Source organism: Camelus ferus, chromosome 6 (genome assembly GCF_009834535.1).
Source record: "Camelus ferus isolate YT-003-E chromosome 6, BCGSAC_Cfer_1.0, whole genome shotgun sequence".
NCBI lineage: Eukaryota > Metazoa > Chordata > Mammalia > Artiodactyla > Camelidae > Camelus > Camelus ferus.
The window spans coordinates 68,861,302-68,885,511 of record NC_045701.1 but is presented as its reverse complement, the minus strand read 5'-3'; the positions used below and the strand labels follow the sequence as shown (position 1 = coordinate 68,885,511).

At 45.2% G+C, this 24,210-nt stretch overlaps 1 protein-coding gene across 2 annotated transcripts in view; it reads left to right on the top strand.

Annotated features, from left to right (window-relative positions):
• The window catches only part of ZFYVE1 (zinc finger FYVE-type containing 1), a 42,369-nt gene extending 20,793 nt beyond the window's left edge, over positions 1 to 21,576 (top strand). Inside the window, exons 4-12 of one of the 2 annotated variants that reach the window (XM_032482306.1) lie at positions 3,197 to 3,411; positions 12,620 to 12,726; positions 14,759 to 14,867; positions 15,415 to 15,512; positions 15,597 to 15,714; positions 16,707 to 16,877; positions 17,619 to 17,799; positions 18,336 to 18,449; positions 19,914 to 21,576. In XM_032482306.1, the coding sequence (XP_032338197.1) occupies positions 3,197 to 3,411; positions 12,620 to 12,726; positions 14,759 to 14,867; positions 15,415 to 15,512; positions 15,597 to 15,714; positions 16,707 to 16,877; positions 17,619 to 17,799; positions 18,336 to 18,449; positions 19,914 to 20,146 (1,346 nt within the window). In that variant the 3' untranslated portion in view covers positions 20,147 to 21,576. The other variant, XM_032482307.1, reaches the window with a different exon arrangement.
• Positions 21,577 to 24,210: the final 2,634 nt, after the last annotated feature.

The following is a 24,210-nucleotide window of genomic DNA, read 5'->3' as shown; positions in this document are numbered from 1 at the left end:
GTAGTGTTGGCCCCTAAAATAATTACATTATTTAAATGGCATGTGCTGAGCACTGGGGCCTGAAGCTGGAAATAAAACAAAAACAAAAACCAGTTTCCACCCTCGAATAGCTCATAGTCTAGTTGGGGAGACCACACGTGTTGTGTTCTGTAGTGGATGCAGGTACTGGAGCTCTGGGAAAGGAACTCTCTACACTTCCTAATGGGATCTAGGAAAGAGGAGGTGACATTTGAGCTCTAGAGACTTGGCCAGATAGAGGAGGGGAGGAAGGATGCTCTAGGAAGAGCAAACTGCCAGTGGTTTGAAGGAGCTTGTTGTGGCCAGGGACCAGCAGGTAGTGACACTGTTAGTTCCTGAATTCCATTCTAGCCCCTTCAACAAGTCCTCCCCAAAGCATCAGGAGTGATGCTTTTTAAAAGCTTAATTTATAATTTAGATCATGTCATACTCCAGCCTACAACCTACGAATGGTTTTCTCCTATGTTAAAATAAAATCCAGACTTCTAATTACAGAGTCCTTACTCTACCTCCTGTCTATGCCTCTGAGCTGCTGCTTTTGTTACCCGCTTTCATCCACTCCCGGGCCCACTGAATGCTTTTGCCTTCATGCGCGTGTGCACGCGTGCTCACCCGCACCCCCCCACTCCCTCCCTATGCCAAGTCTCTTCTCTGTTCCCATCTTTGCCTATGCTGCTCTGTCTGCCTGCAACACTCTTGCCCCAGCTTCCCAGACTCTTTCAGATTCAGCTCAGCTCTCTCCCCCTTGGAGCCTTCCCTGTGTGACCCCTTTAAAGGATCCTTCCTGTGCCCTGGTGGTCACGCTCTTATTGCGTCACCTTGTTCATCTGCATCAGGGCACCTGTTGCTGTCTGAAATCCTGTATGTTTGCTCACTTGTTTTGGGTCCTTTCCCCTTGGAATGGAAACCCCATGAACTCCGGAACCTTGCCTGACTTATTCACGGTGCCTCTGAAGAGCCTGGATGAGTGCTTGACACATAGTAGGCTCTCATCAGATGTTTGCTGAATGAAGAGGCTTACTGTGTCTGAAGCATAGATTGTATGGGAAGGAATGGTGGAGATTGTCAGGGATCAGTTCATGCATGGATGGCTTGGACCCAATTCTCAAGTATGACAGGAGCCCCTGAGGATTCTAAGCAGGGAGTTATGTGATCAGATCTGTATTTTCAAAAGATCCCTGGCAGCCTGTTGCAGGATGAACAGAGAGGCATGCCTGGAGGCAGGGAGACAGCAGGGAGGTTATCGAGGTCCTAGGTGAGACATGGTGGGGGCTGAGCCAGGGCAGCTGCAGTGGGAGGGAAGTGGACAGACTGGGACCGTGTTAAGGAGTTAGAATCTGAAGGATTCTAATGGGTCTAGTGGAAAGATGAAAAGTGCACTGGAAGAAGAGCCTCGTTAGCAAGTGACTCTAAGGTAAGGAGAGGGGGTTGGAAATACTGACTTCAGGATGCCTCCTGTGATCAGCATTTTTATGCCACTTTGGATCTTTACAACTTTGGTGAACGGAAGGTCTAATTTCCAGTTTCTAATTTCTAGGATTTTGAAATAACCAGCCTTTCAAAAGTAACTTTTTTTTTTTTTTGCTTTGAGGCTTGCACTATGCTAGGTGTTTATTTTTTATAAGTGCTGAATAACAAAGATATATTATTTTTAATAGATAGTAACATAATGTATCTTTGGTATTCAGCCCAGTCAATAGCAGCCCTATTTTACACATGAAGAAACTGAACTCAGATAGCTTAAGTTATGTAACCAAGGAGGTTCCAGCTAATGTGTTGCAAAATTGGGATTCAGAACAGGTCTTCTAACTCCTAAATCCTTGTTTCTGGAATACCATCGCTGTTTCCTGAAACCTTGAGATGGAACCAAGACAACCTCAGTTTACGCAGGGCAGAAGGTGAGGGCCCAGGATTGTGGGCAAATTGATAATTAGATTTCTCTGTCCTGTAGACTTTCTGATTTTGTTCCATCCTGTTCCTTTTCTGGACAGAGGATTCCTAGGTAAGAGTTAGTAGGTAAATGAATTATCTCTGTTTTACAGATGAGCAGATCAAGCTCCCATAATTACTTGGGAGTGATCCCTTGTCCAGGGACAAGCTGTGAGATGACGTTGGGAGGAAGTGAAGGTGGCCAGGCTGTGCTCCTGGGCGGCGGTGGGAGAAGCCCCCCACTGATGGCCGGCCCCCGGATACTGCCTGCTCCTGCCTCCAGCTGTGACTGCTGCAGGAAAAGTTCAGGAGGAGATGGGTTTAGGGACTAACTGCAGAATTTTGGCTACTTGTCTTTGATGACTACCTTTAATTTGAGCTAAAGCCATATCTCCAGTGTTAATTGGAGTGATTTTGTTGTTAAAATATTAAAGGAAATTTAAATAAAACGTCCTTCCAAGTTTCACCTCTAAAATATTTATTGAATCCGTTTATACTACTACCACCCAAATTTCTGGATAGATGTTGGTGAAGCTGTGGGGAGGCTGACACCCTCACACTTCGTCTGCAGCTTCACCAGCATAAGACCAGCATCTTCACAGTAGCTGTTTATTTTATTTAAATACTCATTAGTAGGTGACTGGTGAAACATGCCCATAGGATGGAAGGCTGTGTAGCTGCTGGAAAGAATAAGGAACTTCTCAGAATGTATCACAACAAGGACACATACTTACAGTATGTTATTAAGTGATGAAAGCAAGTTACACATAATGTGTTGGTAATTGTGTAGAAGAATAAAGTCTGAAAGGGTAAATACTGAACTGTAGTTACCTTTGGGGAGTAAGAGGGAGCAGAGGACATACATTTCTTTTCTTTTAGGCTTTGACATGTTTGAATTTTTCTCAATGAGCAGATTAAAAAAAAAAAGACACTTCCTTGAAGTATAATGTACCTACAGAAAAGTGCACATCGCATCAAAAGTGTATACATGATGCATTTTCACATCCTGAGCGTATACGTGAATTCAGTACCAGATCATGACACTCTAGCACCCACTTCATAGAAGCCCCACTCGTGCTCCCTTCTTCGCAAAGGTAACCTGAATTCTAACAGCAGAGATCAGTTCTGTCTGTTTATGAACTTTATATATACGGAGTCAGACTACATACTCCTTTTATAGTGAAAGACAGGCAACTTTTTTTTTTTTGAAGAAAGGTCACTGTTCACGTACCTGTTTCTGTTTGTCCAGATCACCCATCTGAGGTACCCGAGAAGCTCATCCAGGACCGGTTTCGGAAGCTGGGCCGCTTCCCTGAAGCCTTCAGTTCTATTCACTACAAGGGAACGAGGACTTACAACCCTCCCACAGACTTCTCCGGGCTTCGGCGTGCTTTGGAGCAGCAACTGGAGAACAACACCACCCGTTCTCCCCGGCACCCAGGGGTCATCTTCAAAGCCCTGAAGGTCAGTGGGCTTCTGCCCTGAGTGCTTCTCATTGGGGTACCAGTGGGTTGTGAGAACACTCAGTTCTCTAGCTTTGGCCAGTGTTGGTGATAGAAACCTGGGCTGGGAAGAGAAGTTTTATAAAAAAGTGGAGTTTGCACCTGTTGAATGACCTCATCTTGCCAGGAACACTAGTACGGAGGAATCTTGGATGATAGTTAAAAACTGACAGTTCCTCATCTTGGAGAAAAACTTTATTTTACTATTCTTTATAATGAATTCATCAAATCAGTCCGTGCCAATACTGCTTCCTTTTTTGCAGTTTGCTTTGTGTACACTCTGTGTTACCATGCCTGCAGGCTGAGGACAGAGGAATAGGAAGGGAGCAGGGCCTTTGGGCAGTGCTGGGAGTGTGGGATTTGGAGAAAGGACCCGGAAATGTTGACCTGAAGATTGCAACTGGGGCTATGAGGATGCTCCAAGGGTAAGGGCATAGAGCCTGAGACTGGAGGGGATAGGAGAAGCGGGTTTGGCGTAAAGCTAGGCTGGCCCTGCTTTTCAGAGGAACAGACTTTGGGCACATGCTGATTTGATTAATCCATTGAGTTAAGAAGGTTTTTTAGTGGGACACAATGTAAACAGTTTGTGATTCTGGGTAAATTGCATATGGGAGGGAGTTCCTTATACTGTTCTTGAAATTTTCTACGTTGGAAATTATATAAAAAGTTACCCCTCAAAAAAGGTTTATGTTTTTTGCATAGTGGTTGCTGTAGGCTGGATGTTTGTATCCTCCCAAAATTCTTAGGTTGAAATCCTAATGCCTAATGTGATGATATTAGGAGAGCCTTTAGGAGGTGATTGGCTCATGAGGATGGAGCCCTCATGAGTGAGATTACCGCCCTTATAAAAGGAGCCCCAGAGAGCTCCCCCGCTCCTTCTACCAAGTGAGGATACAGTGAGAAGGTACCACCTGTGAACCAGAAGGCGGGCCCTCACCAGAAGGCAGCCACGCTGGCACCCTGATCTTGGACTTCCAGCCTGCAGAACTGTGAGGAACAAGTTTCTGTTGCTTATAAGCTGTCCAGTCTGTGGTATTCTGTTACAGCAGCCTGAATGAACTATAAAAGCTTGGGCTCTGCAGTCAGACTGACTTCTGTTGGAATCCTGGTTCTGCCATTTAGCTGCTGCTTGTTCTTAGGAAATTTGTTCTTTCGTTCATTTATTCAACAAATGAATGAATGCGTCTCTGTGCCAGGTAGAGTTTGAAGTGCTGGAAGTACAGTGGCAAATAAGTCTTTGCCCTTATAGTGCTTCTTCAAGCCTTTCTCCTTGCCTGTGAAAGAGGGGCAGAAGTAGAATGTTCCTGACGAAGCTGAGGGGTTAAACAAGAACACATACTTTAAGAAACAAAGCACTGTGTATATAGTCAGTGTTCAGTAAGAGTTAACTGTTGTGAATAATATTAAGAAAAAACTATGAAAAGTGATTATAGTTGAATAATTCATGAAATACATATTTCTAATTAGAATTTGAGGTTAAAGTGTGCTTAGATTTACTGGCCAGTGTCCTTTTTTTTTTTTTAAATTGAGTTATGGTCAGTTTACAATGTTGTGTCAATTTCTGGTGTACAGCACAATTTTTCAGTCATACATGAATATACATATATTCATTTTCATATTCTTTTTCGCCATGAACTAGTATAAGATCTTGAATATATTTCCTGCACTATACAGCATAAACTTGTTTATCTATTCTATATATACCTGTCAGGATCTACAAATCTTGAACTCCCAGTCTGTCCCTTCCCACCCATCTCCCCCCGGCAACCACAAGTTTGTATTCTATGTCTGTGAGCTGTGAGTCTGGCCAGTGTCCTTGTCATGGCTCAAAGGTAGTCAGGTGGAAGATTACACCCAGGTATGGCAAGCATTCTTAAAAGAGGCTGAATCCATGCTGTGTTACACACAGGGCTGTAAATCTGATCAGCATGAATATCAATGCCTAGGCCAGTGGCTGGGTTATAGAGCTCCTCAGGGTTTCTCAGAGCTAACCCAGCTTAATGTTTAAATAAGACCTTCAGGGACACCGAGTGCTGTAAGCAGTAATTAGTGCTCAGGGATTTTACCCTCAGGCAAGTCTTGGATGTCCTACTCCAAGCCAATTTGTTAGGCACTTTTGAGAAAAATAGTTATGCCGTTTTCTTATGAGGTGATATGATTCATGAAGCTTTCTGTGATTAAATTGAGCCTGGTCACGTGGAGTTTTGAGGATTCTTGGTAACTTCTGTCCTCAGAGTTTCATATGGACCCTGTATTTTCCATTCTCTGAGGTAGGGGCTGAGCTGTGGGCCCACCATTCTGTCAGCTGGAAGGAGTCGTCTGTTTACACGTGTGTTTTGGGCTCTCCCCAGGGAATTGTGGGGTTCTTGCAACTTACTTAAATCCTCGAAAAAATTGTTTTTGTCTTTTTCTGGTGGTTGTTTTGTTTTTAATCCTCTTCTGTAAATTAGAAGTTGTTAGTTTCCTGGTAATCATTCTAATACAAAGCTACCTGTAAGATCTGTATTAGGCAAATTGACCCAGAAGGGTTTTATTGCTGTTAAAATTCACTCGAACAGAAGTCCTCAGAGTTCATAGAAGTGTATAATATAGTGCCTGTTTATTTTTCTTCACCTATTTTTAAGAAAATTTTTAATTTTATTTCTTTTCTTTTTAATTGGAGGTACAGGGGATTGAACCCAGGACCTTATTCTGCATATTAGACATGTGCTCTACAGCTGAGCTATTTCCCTCTTCCCTCCACTTATCTTTTATTTTGTTTTATGTTGTTGTTGTTGTTTTTTACAAGTAGCTTTGAATCCTTTTTGGAATAAAACAGTGGGGATTGTCCTAAACAGATAAATTATCAGTGCCAGAATAACTTGTTTGGCTTCCTGTTTCTCCCATTTTTTTTCTTTCTCTCTTGGAATTTATTTTTTACCTTTTCCAGTTCCTCACTAACTCACTGCGTAAACATTTCAAGAAGCTTCAGGATATATTCTAATATGATTTATATGATTTTGTTACCTATATGATTTTCTCCTTATTTTACATAAATATGCAGGAATATTGTTAGGAAAAAAAATATAAACCTTTTGGGAAAATGGAGAGACAAATCACTTAAGAAAGGCAATCAAAACTGTGATGCACAAATAAAGAAATCTCAACTCTCTAGTAATCAAAGAAAGGAAAATTAAAACCGCAACCATGCAAGGGCAAACGATGACAAGTTTGGCAATAAAATGTCAAAAAGCAACGTAAACTTTTACGAACTGCCAGTTGAAATTAAAATTAGTATAACCGCTTTGCAATGCAATTTAGAAATATCTAGTATAGATAAAGATGTGCATAATGTGCATTCTAGCCATATCATTTCTAGGAATTTGCATTAAAGAAACTCTTCCACAGGGACACAAAGAGACCTATCTCAGGATGTTAATAGCAGCATTCTTTGTAATAGCAGAAAAAAAGCAAATTAAGTGTGCAAAAAATAAATAAATTGGGTATTATATGATCCTTTGCTATTTATTTTAAAAAGAAAATTGGGGCGTGATGTATTTATGTGCATTTGTAAACCTTGCTTTTTTTTCTTTTTTAAAAAATTTATTTATCATTGCATTATTTTATTTTGGCGGTGGTGGGGGAGGTAATTAGATTTATTTATTTTTAGAGGAGGTACTGGGGATTGAACTCAGGACCCTGTGCATGTTAAGCATGCACTCTACTGCTTGAGCTATACCCTCCCCTGCTTTTTTTAATGGAACATTGAAACCCAGTATTTTTTTCCATGCCATTAAATATTCTGTGAAAACATGTTTTTAAAACAGAGGTATTCTTTTCATTTATATGGATGGGTCATTTTTTATATTCAGTAATTTTGTTCTTATTTTAATAGTAGTTTCCATTATTCCTTATTATATTTTCTGTGTATTTAAAGATATTGTTCACATTCTGCCTACTTCCTTAGGATGAATTACAGCTCCCAGTACCGCTGCTGGCCATCCTTTCAGGAGTGTTTACTGTATACCATGTACTGTGCTCTGCACTGCACGTGTATTAATTCATCTAATCCTCATACAAGCTCTAAGGTAGAGAAACGGAGACACAGAGAGGTTAATTAATTTGCTTGGGATGACTTATCAAGTAAGTGGTGGACAATTTGAACCAGGTGGTCTGGCTCCCAAGTCTATGCTTTTAACCCTGTGCTATATTCCTAGTCTCAGGAGTTAACTCCACTTTTAAGATGGTCAGAAGTTGTGGCCATCTTTAAAGGTTCCTGATGCCTACTGCCAGCTACCTTTACAGAGGGCGTTCCTGTAAGTTGTATTTTGAGTGTTTGGCTACTGTAATTTAAACAGTTACTTTTTAAATTATAAAAGCAGTGTGTGCTCATGGTAAACAATTCAAATAGTATAGAAACATGTAAGGTATAACTTAAGTCCCTTTCCTCTCCCTCTCTCACTATATAATAACTGCTAGTACTTTCTTGTATATGCTTTTAGAAATATTCAGTGCTATGTAAGTTCATACAGAAGTATGTTTATATCATCTCTATGGTTTTCTCCGTAAATGAAGCAGATCATAGAAAAGTTAAGTCCTTTTTTCCTCCCCCATATTCTCTTTTCATTCTACAGATAACCATTAGTAGTAGTTTCTTGGATATGCTTCTAGAAATGTACACACGTATATTTTTTTCCCCTCATAAATGGGATATCATTCATACTACTCTACAACTTCCTTTTTTCCACATTATCTTGCATCTTAGTTATCTTTCTGTATTAGCTCATAATACATACCTCATTCTTTTTAATGCCATTAGTATACTTTTAAAACTTATTAGTTGTCTTAATTTATGAGGTTCCACCTGGTTAGATTCAAAGGGAACCGAAGTGCTACTTTTCATGTTCATTATTGAACAGGAAATGTGATTGATTAATGAGAAAGATTGAGGAGTTTGTAGAGTGTGTGTGTGTGTGTGTGTGTGTGTGTGTGTGTGTGTGTATGTGAGAGAAAGAGAGGGAGAGAAAAAGAGAGAGAGGGAGAGGGAGGGAGGGATTGATTGAAATCGACCTGCTGTCAGTTTCTGCTCTGGTGGCTTGCCCGTATGTTTCCCGATTCATCCTGCCGACCTGATCACTCTTCCTGCCATTCAGCCACATTGTGGTCCAGGCCCCAGTCCCTTTTTCCCAGTTGGGTTATTTCCCACTTCTTGACCTCTCACTCCTTTGCTCAGTTTCCATGGTAGCAACAGCCCAGATATCTACCAGCAGAGCATATTCTCACTGGTGAAGTCAGCCTGTTTAAAGAAAAGAGATGCTCAGTCTCTATTGAATAAGGGAACTGAATATTGAATTAACTATTGTCTGTATTTACAGTTCTGAATAATTGAGAGAACCATTTTAAAGTTGAATTCATACAGGTTTTACGTAATACCTTCTTTAGCTTCTGATCTCTAAATGTAGAAACTCTGACTCTCCAATTCTGTCACATCAGGAAGCATCTATTAAGTGTTTATAAAGTTACTATAATTTGTTGGGGGGTGGCATCATGGATTACTTGAGTCTCCATTTTGAATCAGAAAGTACACTGCTAGCCCTTGATGACTGGGGCTAACCTTAAAACAGTTTCAATAGAAAGAGCCATTCTGTTGCCAAGGCAACTAAAGTTCAAAATCATCTGGTCTCCAGGTAGTCTTTTCCAGACTGGCCTCAAATGCTTCCCAAGCTTTTTCAGGAAAGGTCCTTCCCTGCCTCTTACAGCTTTGGGACCCCAGAAGGAGAGCCCAAGAAACCCTGGAATGATGTGAGGTTTGGAATTTTTGAAAGACAAAAGTATATCAGTTAGGTGGTAGTGTCCACGCTGGAAAGGAACAATCAGGTTATAAAGGAAGGGAGGCAGTATCTCCTTACTCTATCTAAAACACATGAGCATCAGATTTTTATTTTTTTTTTAACAATTACTGTTCTGTTCCCATACTCTTGATTCCTGCAAGTCCTCCTGATGCTTGTCAACGTCTGATTCATTACTGACTGCCAGCTCTTCAGTGACTTGTGAGGGAAGTGAGATGCTTACTGTATTACCCAGCATTTGAGAGGATGGGTGACAGCATCTGCAAGTGATGAGGTGGTTGGTCTAGGAGTTCTCTTTCTGATGTCATAAGAAGTTCCTGTTGCCCTGGCTAATATAAGCCAGCAGTTAATTTGATGACGGAGGGTCTGTGGGGACCTGTCCCATGGGAATCAGGCTGAAGTCTGTTTCATGCTAAGCCTTGAGATACTTACAAATGCACCCATTTTTCTGAAGAACTTTCAGAGAAGTGCACCAGGCCACTTGGGTTTGGAACAGAAAAAACCTTGTGCTGTCACTGTTACTGGGCTGCAGTTTTGTATGTACTGGAGAGTGGCATGCCTCCTGAAATCAGCCCAGCTGTTGAATTCATGCTACATTTGATGTATTTTTCCTAAGGAAAACTAGTCTTTAGGTTATCCTTTCAGTTACCTGTTTAAAAGGAAAAACTCTGGGGCTAAAAATGCTCTTCTTTGCATTTCCTTATACCTCTTCTGTAGCTTCTACATACCTTAGTTATGTCTTTCTTTTCTTTTCTTTTTTAATGGAGATACTGGGGATTGAACCCAGGACCTCATTCATGCTAAGCAAGTGCTCTACTACTGAGCTGTACCCCTCCCCCTTTTCTTTCTTATTTTAACACCTCATTAGATACATAAGCATCTTTTTGCAACTGAATATTCACCCACAAATGCAAGTAGCCCTGAAGACCAGTGAGCCATCATGGAAAGAGAAAAGTTCTTATATCCGCTGTGTTACCTGATTAGTGAGTGAGGGTATCTAAGGAAGAAAAGAAGAAAATTCCCAGCACAAAAAACAAAAATGATATTAATGATGGCAGCTAATGTTTCCTGAACTCTTAATCTATGCCAGGTGCTCTACATGGGTAACTTCATTTGATCTGCACGGTGTAATCCATGAAGACCCCTAAGGGGAAGATATTGCTAATCCCCATTTGGTAGATAAGGAAATAGAGTCACAGAGCGCGAAGCTGCCAGCTACAAGCTGAAATGATTTTGGGGGCCTCATTTATGCAATTTTTCTTTAGTTTCATACTATATTCATTTTTTTTAATATAAAAATAACTTCCTTCCCAAACCTTTTAGTAAACTGATGCATTGAATTAATGCTGTATTTTGCCACCAACTCCCCTCAGAGAGTTATGCATTCTCTGGGAACTACTGTTTGAGAACTATAGCCTTAAGAATTATCAGTAATTTGGCCAATCAGGGAGTAGTTAGCCTTATATTTGAGAAGGCCTGTGGGCCTGGGATGCAGCCTGGCGTGGAGGTAGAGCCAAGGTGAGGAGGGGAGTGCAGGGGTTGGTGTGTGCATGGGGGCTGGTGCTGGGGCACTTCACTCCAGAGGGCATAGTTAAATACCTGTTAGGACCTTTGCTAGGAGTTAGAGGAGGATATAAATGTAGGAAATGTCTTTCACAGTGTTTATGAACTAGTCTGGGAGGTAAAATACATACAGTAGGCTCATAGCTTTGCCTCATCGCCTAATCTCTCAGTACCTGGTTCAGATGTTGAGGACAACAGGTATTCAGAGAAGGCAAAGCCCGGTTTTCTACAGTGGTTGGGAAGAGCTGAGACCAGAAAATCCCCGAAGGATGGGTCACATTCAGAAGCAGGAGAGAGGAGGATGGTGTAGGCGCGTTTGTAATTCTACTTGCCTGGCTTCTCGTTTATGCTCATTTGTATTCTCTTTCAAAATCTCAGTTTTCCCTAAGTTACACTTTACAAAATTATGCCCACGAGAATAGAAAGTATATATATTATTGTTAGACCGTTTTTTGGGGTCTAAGTCAAGGGTTGCCACTTGGTTGGCCATCGCTGGCAGATGGTACTATGTGGGCCTCCGCATTATCCTTCAAATCCAGAAGCTGCATTTGAATGCACGTGAGTGGGTCCCACTCCCTTAGTTTGATACTTGCTTTGCCACTACTCTTGTCTTACACCTGACCTGACTCAACATTGGTAGCACGTGCCCTTGTAAACACTCACGTTTACAACTCAGGGTATTAGACGTCATTAAAAAGAGAAAAGGAGTTTTAATAAATAAGTTCTGATTAAACGAAATTCTCAAGCTTTAGAGCTTGAGAACCTTAGTTTAAGACCTCATCTATCCTTTTCCCAAATCTCATCTTAAAATTTCTTTGGCTTTCTACTAAAGGAAATAACCTCTTGTCCTTTTGTTTTAGGCTACTATTCCTTCTTTTCCCCTGCATAGTGCCTGGCTGCCTCAGACTGAGAGATTGAGGGCTAGAAGCTTGGAACTTTTGAGCATTTAATAACTTTTAAAGCCTGGAAGCCCATTTCTGTTTAATTTGTATAACTTTTCCCATCTGCATATAACTAAGGGCCTGGAGGGAAAAATTTCAGCCTGAAGAATACTTTCAATATAAAGTATTGAGCAAAAAACAGAAGATTAGAAATGGAAGCTGCCTTTAAACATAAAAATTTCCGTTTGTTTCTGCAAATACTTTAATCTTTCTTCTTAGCATTTATTTTGGCCACTTGCTGTCTTTTAGGTTACTGTAGTTGATAAAAGGCTGCCAAAAACTATAGTAATTCCTCCATGTTTTTTGGCTGATAACCCTTTTTCTGCATTGAGAGAGTTTTGTGGCCTAGTAAATAAACTCCGAGTGCCTGTGGTTAGAACTGGTGGAGACGCCCAGGAAACTCCCAGCTCACTTCTCAGTTTGGCCTTACTCTGACTCAAAAACGAGCCACCTTCTTGAGTGTCGGGTTCTTGGTCTCAGCTTCACAAAGATGAATGGGGATTAGTCAATATCTGGTGGTTTTGAATGAAAGACAGGGTGTTGAGGTGATTATAACTTCCAGGATAACTAGGAGAGAATGGTAAGTTTGTTTGCTTATTACGTCTGACCTCTTGGGAAATGGGCTGGTTCTTTCTGAGGTTTCCTGTGGTGAGGATTGGTGCAAGTTGGGCCGGGAAGGTTGAGGGTAGGAGCAGAAGTCACTGGGCTCCCTCTTCTAGCTGTGGAGCCTGCGAGAAATAAGCCAGCAGCAAGGGCATCTTCAAAAGGCCAGCAGTGGGAGGGCCAAAGCCAGGGCTCTCTGCGGAGTCGCTTCACTGTCATCTTCCCTCCTCTGCAGGCGCTGAGCGACCGCTTCAGTGGTGAGATCCCTGATGACCAGATGGCGCACAGCTCCTTTTTTCCAGATGAGTACTTCACCTGCTCCTCCTTGTGCCTCAGCTGTGGGTAAGTGAGGCCAGCTGTCTCCCCACCTTGGGAAAAGGCACTTAGAACCATGCTGAGCAGACTCCAGTGTGCATGCGGATCACATGGGGTCTGGTTAAATTAGATTGTGATTTAAGGATCGGGTAGGGCCTGAGATGGTGTATTTCCAACAAATTCCCAGTGATCCTGATTGGAGGTTGCTGGGGATTCCAAGGCATACGGTTATGAAGGATCTCTTGAAGGTTACAAGCTAGTTTACATGTGAAATTGACTGGCTTCTGGTTTGGGTAGTTTTTACCGCAGAAAATGTTAGGTTGCCTGTTTCTCTATGTTTCTCCTACCAGAGCTTTCAGTTGTTGTCTATTCAGCTAATATTTGATAGCCCAGTGTGTGCAAAGCACTGGGGTGGTTATCAATCCTAGCTGATTCCTTTTACCATGAGGGCAAATGCTTGGAGCACATTAGAATTATCCAGGGAGTTTCACAATTATCAAGGCCTGGGCCTCACCACCAAGGATCCTTATTTAACAGATCTGGGGTGGGACCTCACCACTGGTATACTTCAAAGGCTCATCAGGCAATTCTAATGTGTAGCCTGAATCAAGTTAGGGCAGTGTTCTCAAACTTTAATCTGTGCGTGCACCACCTTGGGATTTTGTTAAATGCAGATACTGAATCAGCAGGTCTGGGTGAGATTCTGCATTTCTTTTTTTATTTTTTAAACATTTTTTTATTGAGTTATAGTCATTTTACAATGTTGAGATTCTGCATTTCTGACAAGCTCCCAGGTGATGCCTGTGCTGCTGGTCCATGGATCACACTTTGTTATAGGGGGAACAGAGCGATGATTCTCAAATTTTAGCATGCATCAGAAAATCCTGAAGGACATGTTAAAACAGATAGTTGGGCCTAGCATCCCCAGCTTCTGGTTCAGTAGTTCCGGTTTAGGGCCTGAGAGTTTGCATTTCTGGTAAGTTCCCAGGCAATACTGATTTTGCTGGATAGGGACACACTTTGAGGCTCACTGGATTAATTTGATCTGTTGATGGCTATTAAATCACAGTCAGTGACTTGTCTGATGGAGCTCAGGAGATTTAAATGCAGTGTGCCAGCGTCAGATTGCAGGCTGTCTTGTAGTCACTCCCCAACGCATCTACCTGTTTCGCCAGTGAATTGTCTTTGCTCACATCAGAACTCTGCTCCTGTCCTCCACATTTGCCCATGTAGAGGAGACCTGAGCCTTTTCTGTTATGAGTGGCTTTTCTGCATTGAACCTTGTGGGCCACCACCTTGGAATTTGGAAAAAGGATTTGGCTCTTGGTTTATACAGTCTGAGCAAGGAGAACTAAGGATTATCTTGGAGAGGAAAGAGGGATGTTAGTTGCCGGTGTGACTTACCTTCCTTTGGCCTGCCCCACGAGCCTAGCATGAGAGGCTTAGGCTCTGTTGGATCATCGGTTTTCCATTCTAACTGAGCCTCACCAGGTTTCCAGAACTTTCCCTTCTATCATAGTGAAATTCTAATGTTCTAATCTCTGTTTTTGCACTGTCAGGATGGCAGAGCTCACTGTTCATTTGGAAGGTTTTCTGGTTCAGCTTAAGCCTCCTCTTAATGCATTGCCAAATTTTGAGGGTTGGTTTTTGTTTTGCATCTTGGCAGCCTGTTCAGGTTAAACTTCCCATTTTGTGCTGTTTGGATTTCTGAGTTCTCTGAGGGCCATTCAGGTTTTATCTCTTGTCAAGGTAGTGTCTTCTGGCTCCTCCATTCCTACGGAGGGGCCAAGTGGTTTTCCAAGAAGGGATTCCTCCTCTTGCCCTGTCTCCTCATTCAAGGGTAACAGTTGCTTTACCTGTGTAGTGCTGTTGACTGCAAGTATAAGAGAGGCATGTAGGTTTCTGAAACAAACTGCCCTCTCTCTGCTCAGTATTCAGGGCCCAGTTAGTAACGGAGGTCTGGTTTTGGCCCTGCATCTGGCTCAGGGTCAGACTCTTCTGTGGAAGTGGCACTGGGTCCTTTTAGCTGCCTCATTGTCAGCTTTTGGGCTTCCCTTAGGGCTGGTTGTAAGAACAGCATGAATCATGGGAAAGAAGGAGTACCTCATGAAGCCAAGAGCCGCTGCAGATACTCCCACCAGTATGACAACCGCGTTTATACCTGCAAGGTGAGTCTGCCCCGCTTCTCCAGCAGCTGGCTTGCTGGTCACACTCTCCTTTTGGAAAGACTGGCTTGGGACCACGCTTTGCTGCATCCCAAAGTATTTGAAATCAAATTGAGTATCTCTGGAATTTCTCTCCAGCTCTGCCCAAAAGAACTCATACATGTCTGTTGCCAGGGCCCCTTGGTTTATTCTTTTAAACTCATGTTCCCCTTACTCTATTGAGCTTGTATACAAGGGTCATTGACATTGACTATTCATTCTTGAGAGCAGAAATGCTCCTCAGGAACCCAGTTTTGATGGATTTCTCCTGTCTGTGACAGGGATAGAATTTATAGCTCAGTTTTGGGGCCCAGGATGGGTGTACATTAAGCTTCTAATCATCCAGGGTGCTGACTTCTTTAGAGAAATAAACTTTCTACTGATGTGCTAAACTCGGGTCTGTAAACCCTCAGCTGGTGTGGTCTGCGGGGAGTGGGCCTAGACAGGGATGTGGAGAGGCCAGGGCGCCTGGTGTTCGGAGAAGCAGCTGGCAGACTGCTCCATGTTTCAGGCCTGCTATGAGAGAGGCAATGAAGTCAGCGTGGTGCCCAAGACGGCTGCTTCCACCGACTCCCCCTGGATGGGTCTTGCAAAATATGCCTGGTCTGGGTGAGTTCCAAGGACTGGTTGTTCGGTGTGTTTGTCTCCCCAGGCACCTGGTGGGGTTACAGCATCTATTTGTCTTCCTTGTAGGTATGTAATTGAATGTCCCAACTGCGGTGTGGTCTACCGTAGCCGGCAGTACTGGTTTGGGAACCAAGATCCCGTGGATACGGTGGTGCGGACAGAGATTGTGCACGTGTGGCCTGGAGTAAGAGCTGTTCTGTTTTTCTTCTTTCTCTTGTTCAGTTGTTCCTGTATGTGGAAAAGTGGGACTTGTTTACAGTTTAGCTTAACCATGAATTTCAGTATATTGGTGGTTTAGGAAGGCATGATCTGGAGAGCCTTTCTTGCTCTTTATCTTCACTCTTTATCTTTCTTGCATAAATATTAGAAGCACAGCTTTAAATAAAATAAACTAAAAATTGATCTATAGTTACACTGCCTTAGCAAATAAAACTTGACTTTTTCATCTTCTCCTCACTCATTTTCCATACGCATGTGTTTGTATAGATACAGTTATAACTATGTGCCACTTAACTGCATTTTTCTCATACCACAGTTTTGTTTCCACATTGCTTTCACTTTTCCTAATTCTTATTTGTAATCACTGTGTAATATTCTGTCTCATGTTATAGTTTGATTCCCTAGCCCCTTTTTTTTTAAACATTCATGCTGTTTATAATTTTTTTTTTTTAATTTTCAAAGAAATTGCTGTAGTGACTATCTTCATGTATGAAAGCCTTTTCTTTGTTTTGGAGTATATTCTTCTTGATGTATAGTCTAAGAAGTGGAGTTACTATAGACCTTTATTATTTTTAAATTTGATTTTTGAATTCAAGATGTTGGAAAAACTAATCTGTTTATGAGGCAGTGATACAGTGCTTTCATTCTGCATTAAACCACAGTTCACACTTGGAATTACCCATAAATCACAACACATCCAAAACCTTTCTCCCTTTATGGAAAAAAGATAAGTGACTTTCTCTAGGGGACTTATTTTCCTTGGTGTTCCCCTTCCTGGGTGATTCCTAAAGGTATTGGGCAGCCTGACAGGCTTCCTGGTCTGTCTGCATTCTTCTGTGCCAGGGAAATTTGTAGCTCTGAGTTGGCCATGATGAGTGTACAAGTCACCCGAGACCCCTCTCCTTCCTTTCACTCCCTTTGCTCAGAGCATGATGGGAGCCTGCATTTTCATTTCAGACCGATGGATTTCTCAAGGACAACAACAATGCTGCCCAGCGCCTCTTGGACGGGATGAACTTCATGGCTCAGTCGGTATCTGAATTTAGCCTTGGGCCCACCAAAGCTGTGACGTCCTGGCTGACAGACCAGATCGCCCCTGCCTACTGGAGGCCCAACTCCCAGATCCTGGTATGGTGTGACGGGGTGCCCTGCGTCCCTGGCACGGCCCCTTTGCTCTTGCTGCTTCGCCCTCTCCTAAGCTTGTGCTGTGAGGGGGGCTCGGAATTTCTCTCCCAGTCAGATTAGCTCCCAGAGTATTGGAAAGGGTGAGCTACACTGAGGCAGCCAGTGTCCTCTGTGCTCACTGATTTCCCTTTGTGTTACTACACAAGTGTTTTCATTGTGGTGATTTTAGTTTCCCTCCCGGCAAGGGCCAGTTATTATTGGTCAGATGTCTGAGGTCATACATGCAAAATCTGGACAAAAAGTGGCCTTTAGAGGTCATTAGGGTCATCTTCAGCTTACTCATAGCATGCACAGCAAGGGAGCACCCAGCTTTGACCCAAACACTTGTGACAGGAAACTCGTTCCTCATCACCCCCACAGAGGTTCTTTTGGGAAGCTGTGAAAGAAAATGAATTCTCATCGCTCTTTTGGCTGGAATTAGCATAGTCCCTTCTGAGAACGCTGTGACTCAGCCAGATGAGTCTGAGGTACCTTTCCAGGCACTTCCTGAAAGACAATGTTAATGACAGTTGTGCTTCAGGAGGGGCATTCTGTGTGGCTGGAGGCCTTAGGTTCCCTCTGTTGGGCCCTCCAGGGTCCTGCCATTGTGAGATGCTTCTGTGGGCCTCCCCTGGTCTTGCTGACTATCTCAGCTGAGCAGACGTGAATGATACCTGCCTCTCTGTTATTTTGGGCTTGGAACAGAGCTGCAACAAGTGCGCTACATCCTTTAAAGACAACGACACAAAGCATCACTGCCGGGCCTGTGGGGAGGGCTTCTGTGACAGCTGTTCGTCCAAGACCCGGCCAGTGCCTGAGCGGGGCTGGGGCCCTGCACCCGTGCGGGTGTGTGACAACTGCTATGAAGCCAGGAATATCCAGTTAGGTAACGTGGGGCCCGGGAGCTGCACGGGTGGAGGGGGATCCTCTCTCCGTGGCATTGGGTGTTGGGAACGGGACTCCCCCCTGTCCAACCCTGTCCCTCCCCGCATCAGTCTTCTGAGAGCAGTTGCTCCCCGGGTTTTGACCAGTCTTCCTCTAAGTTCCTTGTTAACAGAGTCCCGGGGATGCTGTTCCTTGGCAGGAGCAGGGTGTGGGGGTGGTTAAACCCGTCCTGTGTTTACCACAGACTTAGACTGCATCTTCTCCCTGGAGGAGGTTCTAGGTCACAGTCCTAGAACATTTCTGGCTCACTTTGAAGGAATGATATAAAGTAGCCCCAGAGGGTTAAGTAAAGGACTAACGGATGTCACTGGTTGCGGTGTCTGGACTGACCCCCCATAGCCCAGACCTTCGCCATCACTGCAAAACAGCACAGTGGTACCCTGGGAGAAGCGTCCAGAATGCTCTGCTGCTGCCCCCGAGCTTCCCATCTGGGAAATGACTGAGAGGAGATGGCTGTTCCTTTCTCCTTGTCTGCAGATGTTACTGAGGCCCAGGCGGACGATGAAGGTGGGACGCTGATTGCTCGGAAGGTGGGCGAGGCTGTGCAGAACACTTTGGGAGCCGTGGTGACAGCCATTGACATACCACTAGGTGGGCCTGGCCTGGCAGTGCTTCATTTGGGTGTGGTGTGTGTGGGTTGAGGGCTTTCACAGGGCCCTGGGCTGTCATTTTGTCAAAGGCTTGCTGACCTAGGTTGAGTTGGGCAGCAAGGAGGTGGCTGAAAGTTTACATTTGTCGGCTGCTTCTGCTAATACCTTCGTGGTTTCATGTCTATTCCTGGGGGCCATCCTTTGATACCATCTACTGCTGCATAACAAGCTGCCTGCAAATGTAAAGGCTTAAAACAACCCCTCATTTTATCATGTGTCACGGGAAGGGTAATTGTTCTGCTTCAGGAGGCGCTGCCTGGAGTCACTGCCTGATTTTCCATCAGGGCAGCTGGACTGGTCTCACTGTCATGCTGGTTGCCTTGGCAGGGTGCCTGGAAGGCTGGGCCCAGTGGGGACCCTCCCCTCCTCACCCACTGTATTCTCCAGGCCCCTCCACATGGTTTTCCAGCAGTAGGGGGCTTCTTACATGGTGGCTCAGGGCTCTCGGAGACGGGCCTTGGCCTGGAAACTAGCTCTCGTACCTCAGCCTCCGACAGTCACGGAGTCTGCGTAGGTTCAACAGAGAGGCAGGTATCAAAGACTTTGTGGCTGTCTTTACTCTGCCATACCTGCCAAGCTCTTACTCATTTAGGATTTAAGAGCGCTGCCCCCCTCTGGTTGTGAGGGGTACTTGTAACCAGGATGGGAAGAGGGAGAAGGGAGACCCCACAGCGTGCGGAGGGCTTAGGCAGTGTTGGCCAGGCCCAGGGTATTTCAGCCCGTTGTCGGGGAGAGACCAAGGGCTTCTGGGTGGCTGTGATGAAAACTGCTTGGATCATCACTGTAGCTCACAGAATGAGCTGATGATGAGCTTTTGACTCTAGAGTGCAGGGATAGGTGGATTCGCCCAGGTTTGATGCCCAGGGGTAACTGGGAGAGGCAGGAGTCCTGCCAGTGCTGCTCACGGGTGCTCACCTGCTGGGCACTCGCTGGCTGTCAGATCCCAGTGTGTCAGACACATTACTTCTTGTAATCCTGTAACCTCTTTTGAAGGTGGGTTGTTAAAGATGAGTAAACCAAGGCCCGGAGAAGTTAAGGAACCTCTCTTAATCCCGTAGCTACTAACTCAAGCTCAGTGGAACTGGGATGAAGATAAGTCCTGACTCCGGAGACCAGACATCTTTGTCGTTACTCCAGTGGTTTTAATCCAGCTGCCCTTCAGGATCACCTGGAGAGCTTCATATACAAATGTCAGTGCCTAGGCCCCAGCCCCAGAGGCCCTGACCTGGGCAGAAGGGCTGAAGGTCCGGCGTCTGCACGTTTAAAAGCTCCATAGGGGATTCTGTGTGCAGTTAGACTGGGAGCCAATGAACGAAGTGTCCGAGGATGGCTTCTTGCCTGGTGGGACTCGGGGTGTTGGGTTCCGCATGTCCCCCCCGCCATCGTGGTTCCTTCCCTGCTGCAGGTCTGGTGAAGGACGCAGCCAGGCCGGCGTACTGGGTACCTGACCACGAGATCCTGCACTGTCACAACTGCCGGAAGGAGTTCAGCGTCAAGCTTTCCAAGCACCACTGCCGGGCCTGCGGGCAGGGCTTCTGTGACGAGTGTTCCCATGACCGCCGGGCTGTCCCCTCTCGAGGCTGGGACCATCCTGTCCGAGTCTGCTTTAACTGCAATAAAAAGCCTGGTGACCTTTAACCCCAGCTCCCTCTCCGAGTCCTTCACAATTCCTTAGGTTCTCAGGGTTAGAAACAGAAGTCTTGTTGAGGTAGGCCCTCCTCCTGGTCACCTTTTGTGGTATGTGTCCTCCCTCATCTTGAGGCCACTTTCCCACAGTGTGGGGTGGGCAGGTGGCGAGCTGGGGTGAGCCTGGCGGCAGGCCCAAAGGTGTGAACCCCTCAGGGCAGGGGACCGAGCAGCTTATATTATAGCAAAGGGGAATGAACCCGAATCCGTTGCATTTTATGTCAGTTAAAAATAATACATATATATATATACATATACCCGTATAGACATATAAAAGGAACGTGGCGTGTATTCAGGCTGCTGCTGGCTGCAGAGACTTGCAGTCTGTCCCCAGCACAGGGGTAAGGTGGCAGTGGCAGCAGGTCTTCCCCACAAAACCGAGCCAGGTCCAGAGCCACTGTGTGTTGCTAGTCAGTCACCTTTTGCTGCTTCTCTCCGAGCCTTTGAAGCCTTCGTGCCCCTCAGCTGCCGGGGGAAGGGAGCTTCCCAGGTACTTCTTGCTTGGAACAGCCCGCAGGGGATCTCCCTGGGCCCTCCAGAGGCGGATCCCAATTCTTGGCCTAAGCCTGTTTCAGTCAGCAACCCCTCAGCCTAGTGTGCAGGTCACAGATGGGTGGAGGGTGAGAGGTAGGGTCCTCGGCCCTGAGAGTCCAGGAGCAGGTGACGTGACATCCTGTTCCTGGGGAGATCACGGGAGACAGGCCTTCCCCAGCAGTGTTTCTTGCTTGTTGATGCTTCTGTCTGTGCGACCACTTGGCTTTCCCTGCCCTGACGTAGAGAACCCGCTTCTCTCCCTTTCCAGCCCCCTAGAGCCCACCATCCACTGAGTGTTGCACTAGGATTTTTGCTTATTTCAAAGTGTCTTAATTCTTTGTTCCCAGACACATGGCCCCTCTAGCCATTGGAGGGGTGATCATGAGAAATCTTCCAGGGAAACAGAGCACAGAATGGACTGTTAGCTGTTTGGTTTTTTAAATAGTATATATAAATATTTCAGCAGATCATTAAGAAAAAATTCTCTCTTTGGTCGTGGCAAGAGAAGTCAAATGAACTTTTCTCAGCAAGAGCTGGGACATCCGTATCTATCGTGACTGGAAGGACTGTTGTGCTGAAATCTTGAGAGCATGGTGGAGTTTATCTTCAGTGGCCAAAAACGAAGAATTAAAAGCGACATCGTTCTTGGTTGACTGGTGGGTGGGCCGAGCTTCAGGGAGGTATGTGGCGGTCATTTTTGATGTGAGTGTCACTGTGACATGAGCCCTGGAATGTGTCGGTCCTCTGCAGACCTGTTCCCTTCCTGCCTCCCATGGCCCAGTGGCTGAGGCCCTGCCCTAGTACCGTGTATTATCAAACGCGCCGTCATAAAGGAATCTTCTGCGGAATGTGGACTTGCTGCCTTTTTCCTCCATCAGCACATCTTGCTGCCTCTTTCTAATTGATGGGAAAGTAGCTGGTGGCTCTCAGAGCAAAAGCCAAGTGAGAGACGGTAATATTTTAACTGTAAACACCTCAATCCCCTGGGGACCTCTCTCACAGAAGAGACTAGGTGTCACTAGTGACCTCTGGAAACACTGGGGAGAAATTGTTTTCCACCTTTGCCCCTGTCACTCGCTCTTTGCTCCTCTGCCCTGCCTGGGCTGTCCACCTCCTGTTGAACAGCCCCCGCTCTCCACTGTCTGCTCTTTGTCACTGTCCCCTCCCTTCTGTGCCCCATCTTTTCTCCCATCTTTCTCTTTCCTGCTCCTGTTCCTCTTGTCCTTCTCTTCTATTTTCTGGGCAAGGGGGGCAAGGTGGGGAGTGTCTGGGGAGGCGGGATGTGTACAGGGTGGCCTGGCTGCTGGTCCTGTTGTCCGGGGGCATTTGAGTTGGCCTGACCACATAGGAATGATGCAGAAAAGCTTTCTGAACTCTCCCCCTTACGCTGGTCAGACCAGTAGAGAGAAGGGGAGGTAGCCCAGTGTCAGAGCCGTTGGCAGTTCCTTTCTTGCCTGCACATCCAGTGTCCTCCCTGCTCTTGCAGCAGCTTTTATTTAAATGAAGCCAGGAGTGCAGGTGCGTGGGTGATAGGAACAAGCAGGGAGATGTGTCCAGAAGTCACCTGCAGGAGACAGAAGTGGCTGGTCTTGAGGAAAGAAAAAAGGAAAATTACGTTGAAGAGATCTTAACCTTCCAGAGGTTAAGTAAAAATAAAGTGAAAAAAAGGTTGTTTCCTTCCAGAGGAAAAGCAGAAATTCCATTCCGTCAAACACAAGGGGCCTAATACATTCTTGGACTTGAGCCGGAGACCCTGCCGGCTCTGCCACTCACTAGTAGATGACCTTGGGCAAATTGCTTTCTTTTCAGTTTTTTTCTTCAGTATATTGGAGTGACCTTCACCTACTTCATAGGGTCCTAAGAATGATAAGGAAGTAATGATGGCAGAAATTGTTCATTCAGTGTACTGTGTCTGGCTGTGGCAAGTGCTGGAGGTTTCTGTGAAGCTGAGACTTAATAGCTGGCCTTTTATAGATGAAGCGGAGTGGAGGACAGCTGGAGCAGAGGCCCAGATGAGGGAGGGACTGGAAGCGTGTCCTGAGAGCACCAGGTGGGAGGTGGAGCAGGGGTAACAAGGTGAAGCACATGGGGTCAAATCTCAGGAGGCCGCACCTTCTATTCTGAGGCCCAAGAAGCCACTAAATGCAGGGATCTTTTGGGACGGTCACTCCTGTGGCAGTGGCCTGGGGAGGAAGACTTAAAAAAGTGGGCCCAGGGGCTTTTACCAACACCTACTAATGGAGAAATAGAGGAAGAGACTGAGTTCATCCTGCAGTTGTTTTCGGAGCTGGTTGTGTGGAAGATTTAGACCAGGACAGAACAAGGGCTGACAGGTAACTGGGGCTAACTTGGTTTCAAAGGACACTTCCGCGTCCCCTTGCTTCGGGACCAGAAGGCAGCCGCCAGTGCTTTCCAGAGCAGGCGGGGCCAGCTGGATCCTAGGGTGGCTGCAGAGGAGGATGGAGCGTGAGGCAGGTGTTTATCCGTGGGCATTTCTGGTAACCAGTTTGTGCCACTGCTGTCCTCTGTTTAGAAGGCTACAAGCAAGCAAACGGCAAAGGGTTTATTTGAGCTCAGTGCTGCTTTCACCATTGCCTGTTCATTCTCTACCTTTCACTGTCACCTGGGGGAAGGGCAAAATGCCCTAATAGACTTGCAAGTGAAAAACGCTTCCAGACTGTGTAACATACTAATTTTCAGGACACTCTAACAAGCAAACATACCAGACAAACAAACACACCAAAATGCTTAATCAACTTCTCAGCTAAATTTAACCACTTTTCACACAGCCTAGAGAATGTGACCTCTTCTGGTTCCAAGTCCCAACTCTCCACTTAACAGGTCTGTGATGGAAGGCAAATCATTCAATTTCTCTGTGCCCAGAAAATGATGCTAATAATTTTAGTATTACTACTACTGTCGTACCTCCTTCACAGGTTGTTATAAGGGTCAAATCAGGTAAGATGGGGGCAAGTTATTTATAAAACATAAGGCGCTAAAAATACGTTATTAACATTCAGCTCATCCATCAGACGATCAATCTCATACTCTCCTGTTTTTTTGGATTTCGTTCTCTGTACATTAAGTTGTAGGAGGGTTCTGACAGGACAGATATGTAACACTCAAGGGGGTAACTGAAGAGAGTTTAATTGGTGAAGCATCCTGGGCTAGCAACACTGAGGTAGTTATCTCACTATAGGTCTGAAGGGACAAATGGAGAGTTGTTGGAAACAGAGAGCTGTGTTCCCACGGAGGAAGAGAGCCTCAGCCCAGCAGGAGGGGAGCCTGGGAACTAACAATCCCACCTCACTCTCCTGCCCTCTGCTTTCCTGCTGCTTCATCCCACTGGCTGAACCTGATGTCCACAGAGGCCAGCCTCTTGGGCATGGAGTGGATCTGCAGGGGCAAGTGGAAGCTCTCCAGCAGAGCCACTGAAGCTGGTCTCAGTCTCTGCCCTTTTGCCCTAAGATTTGAGATGTTAC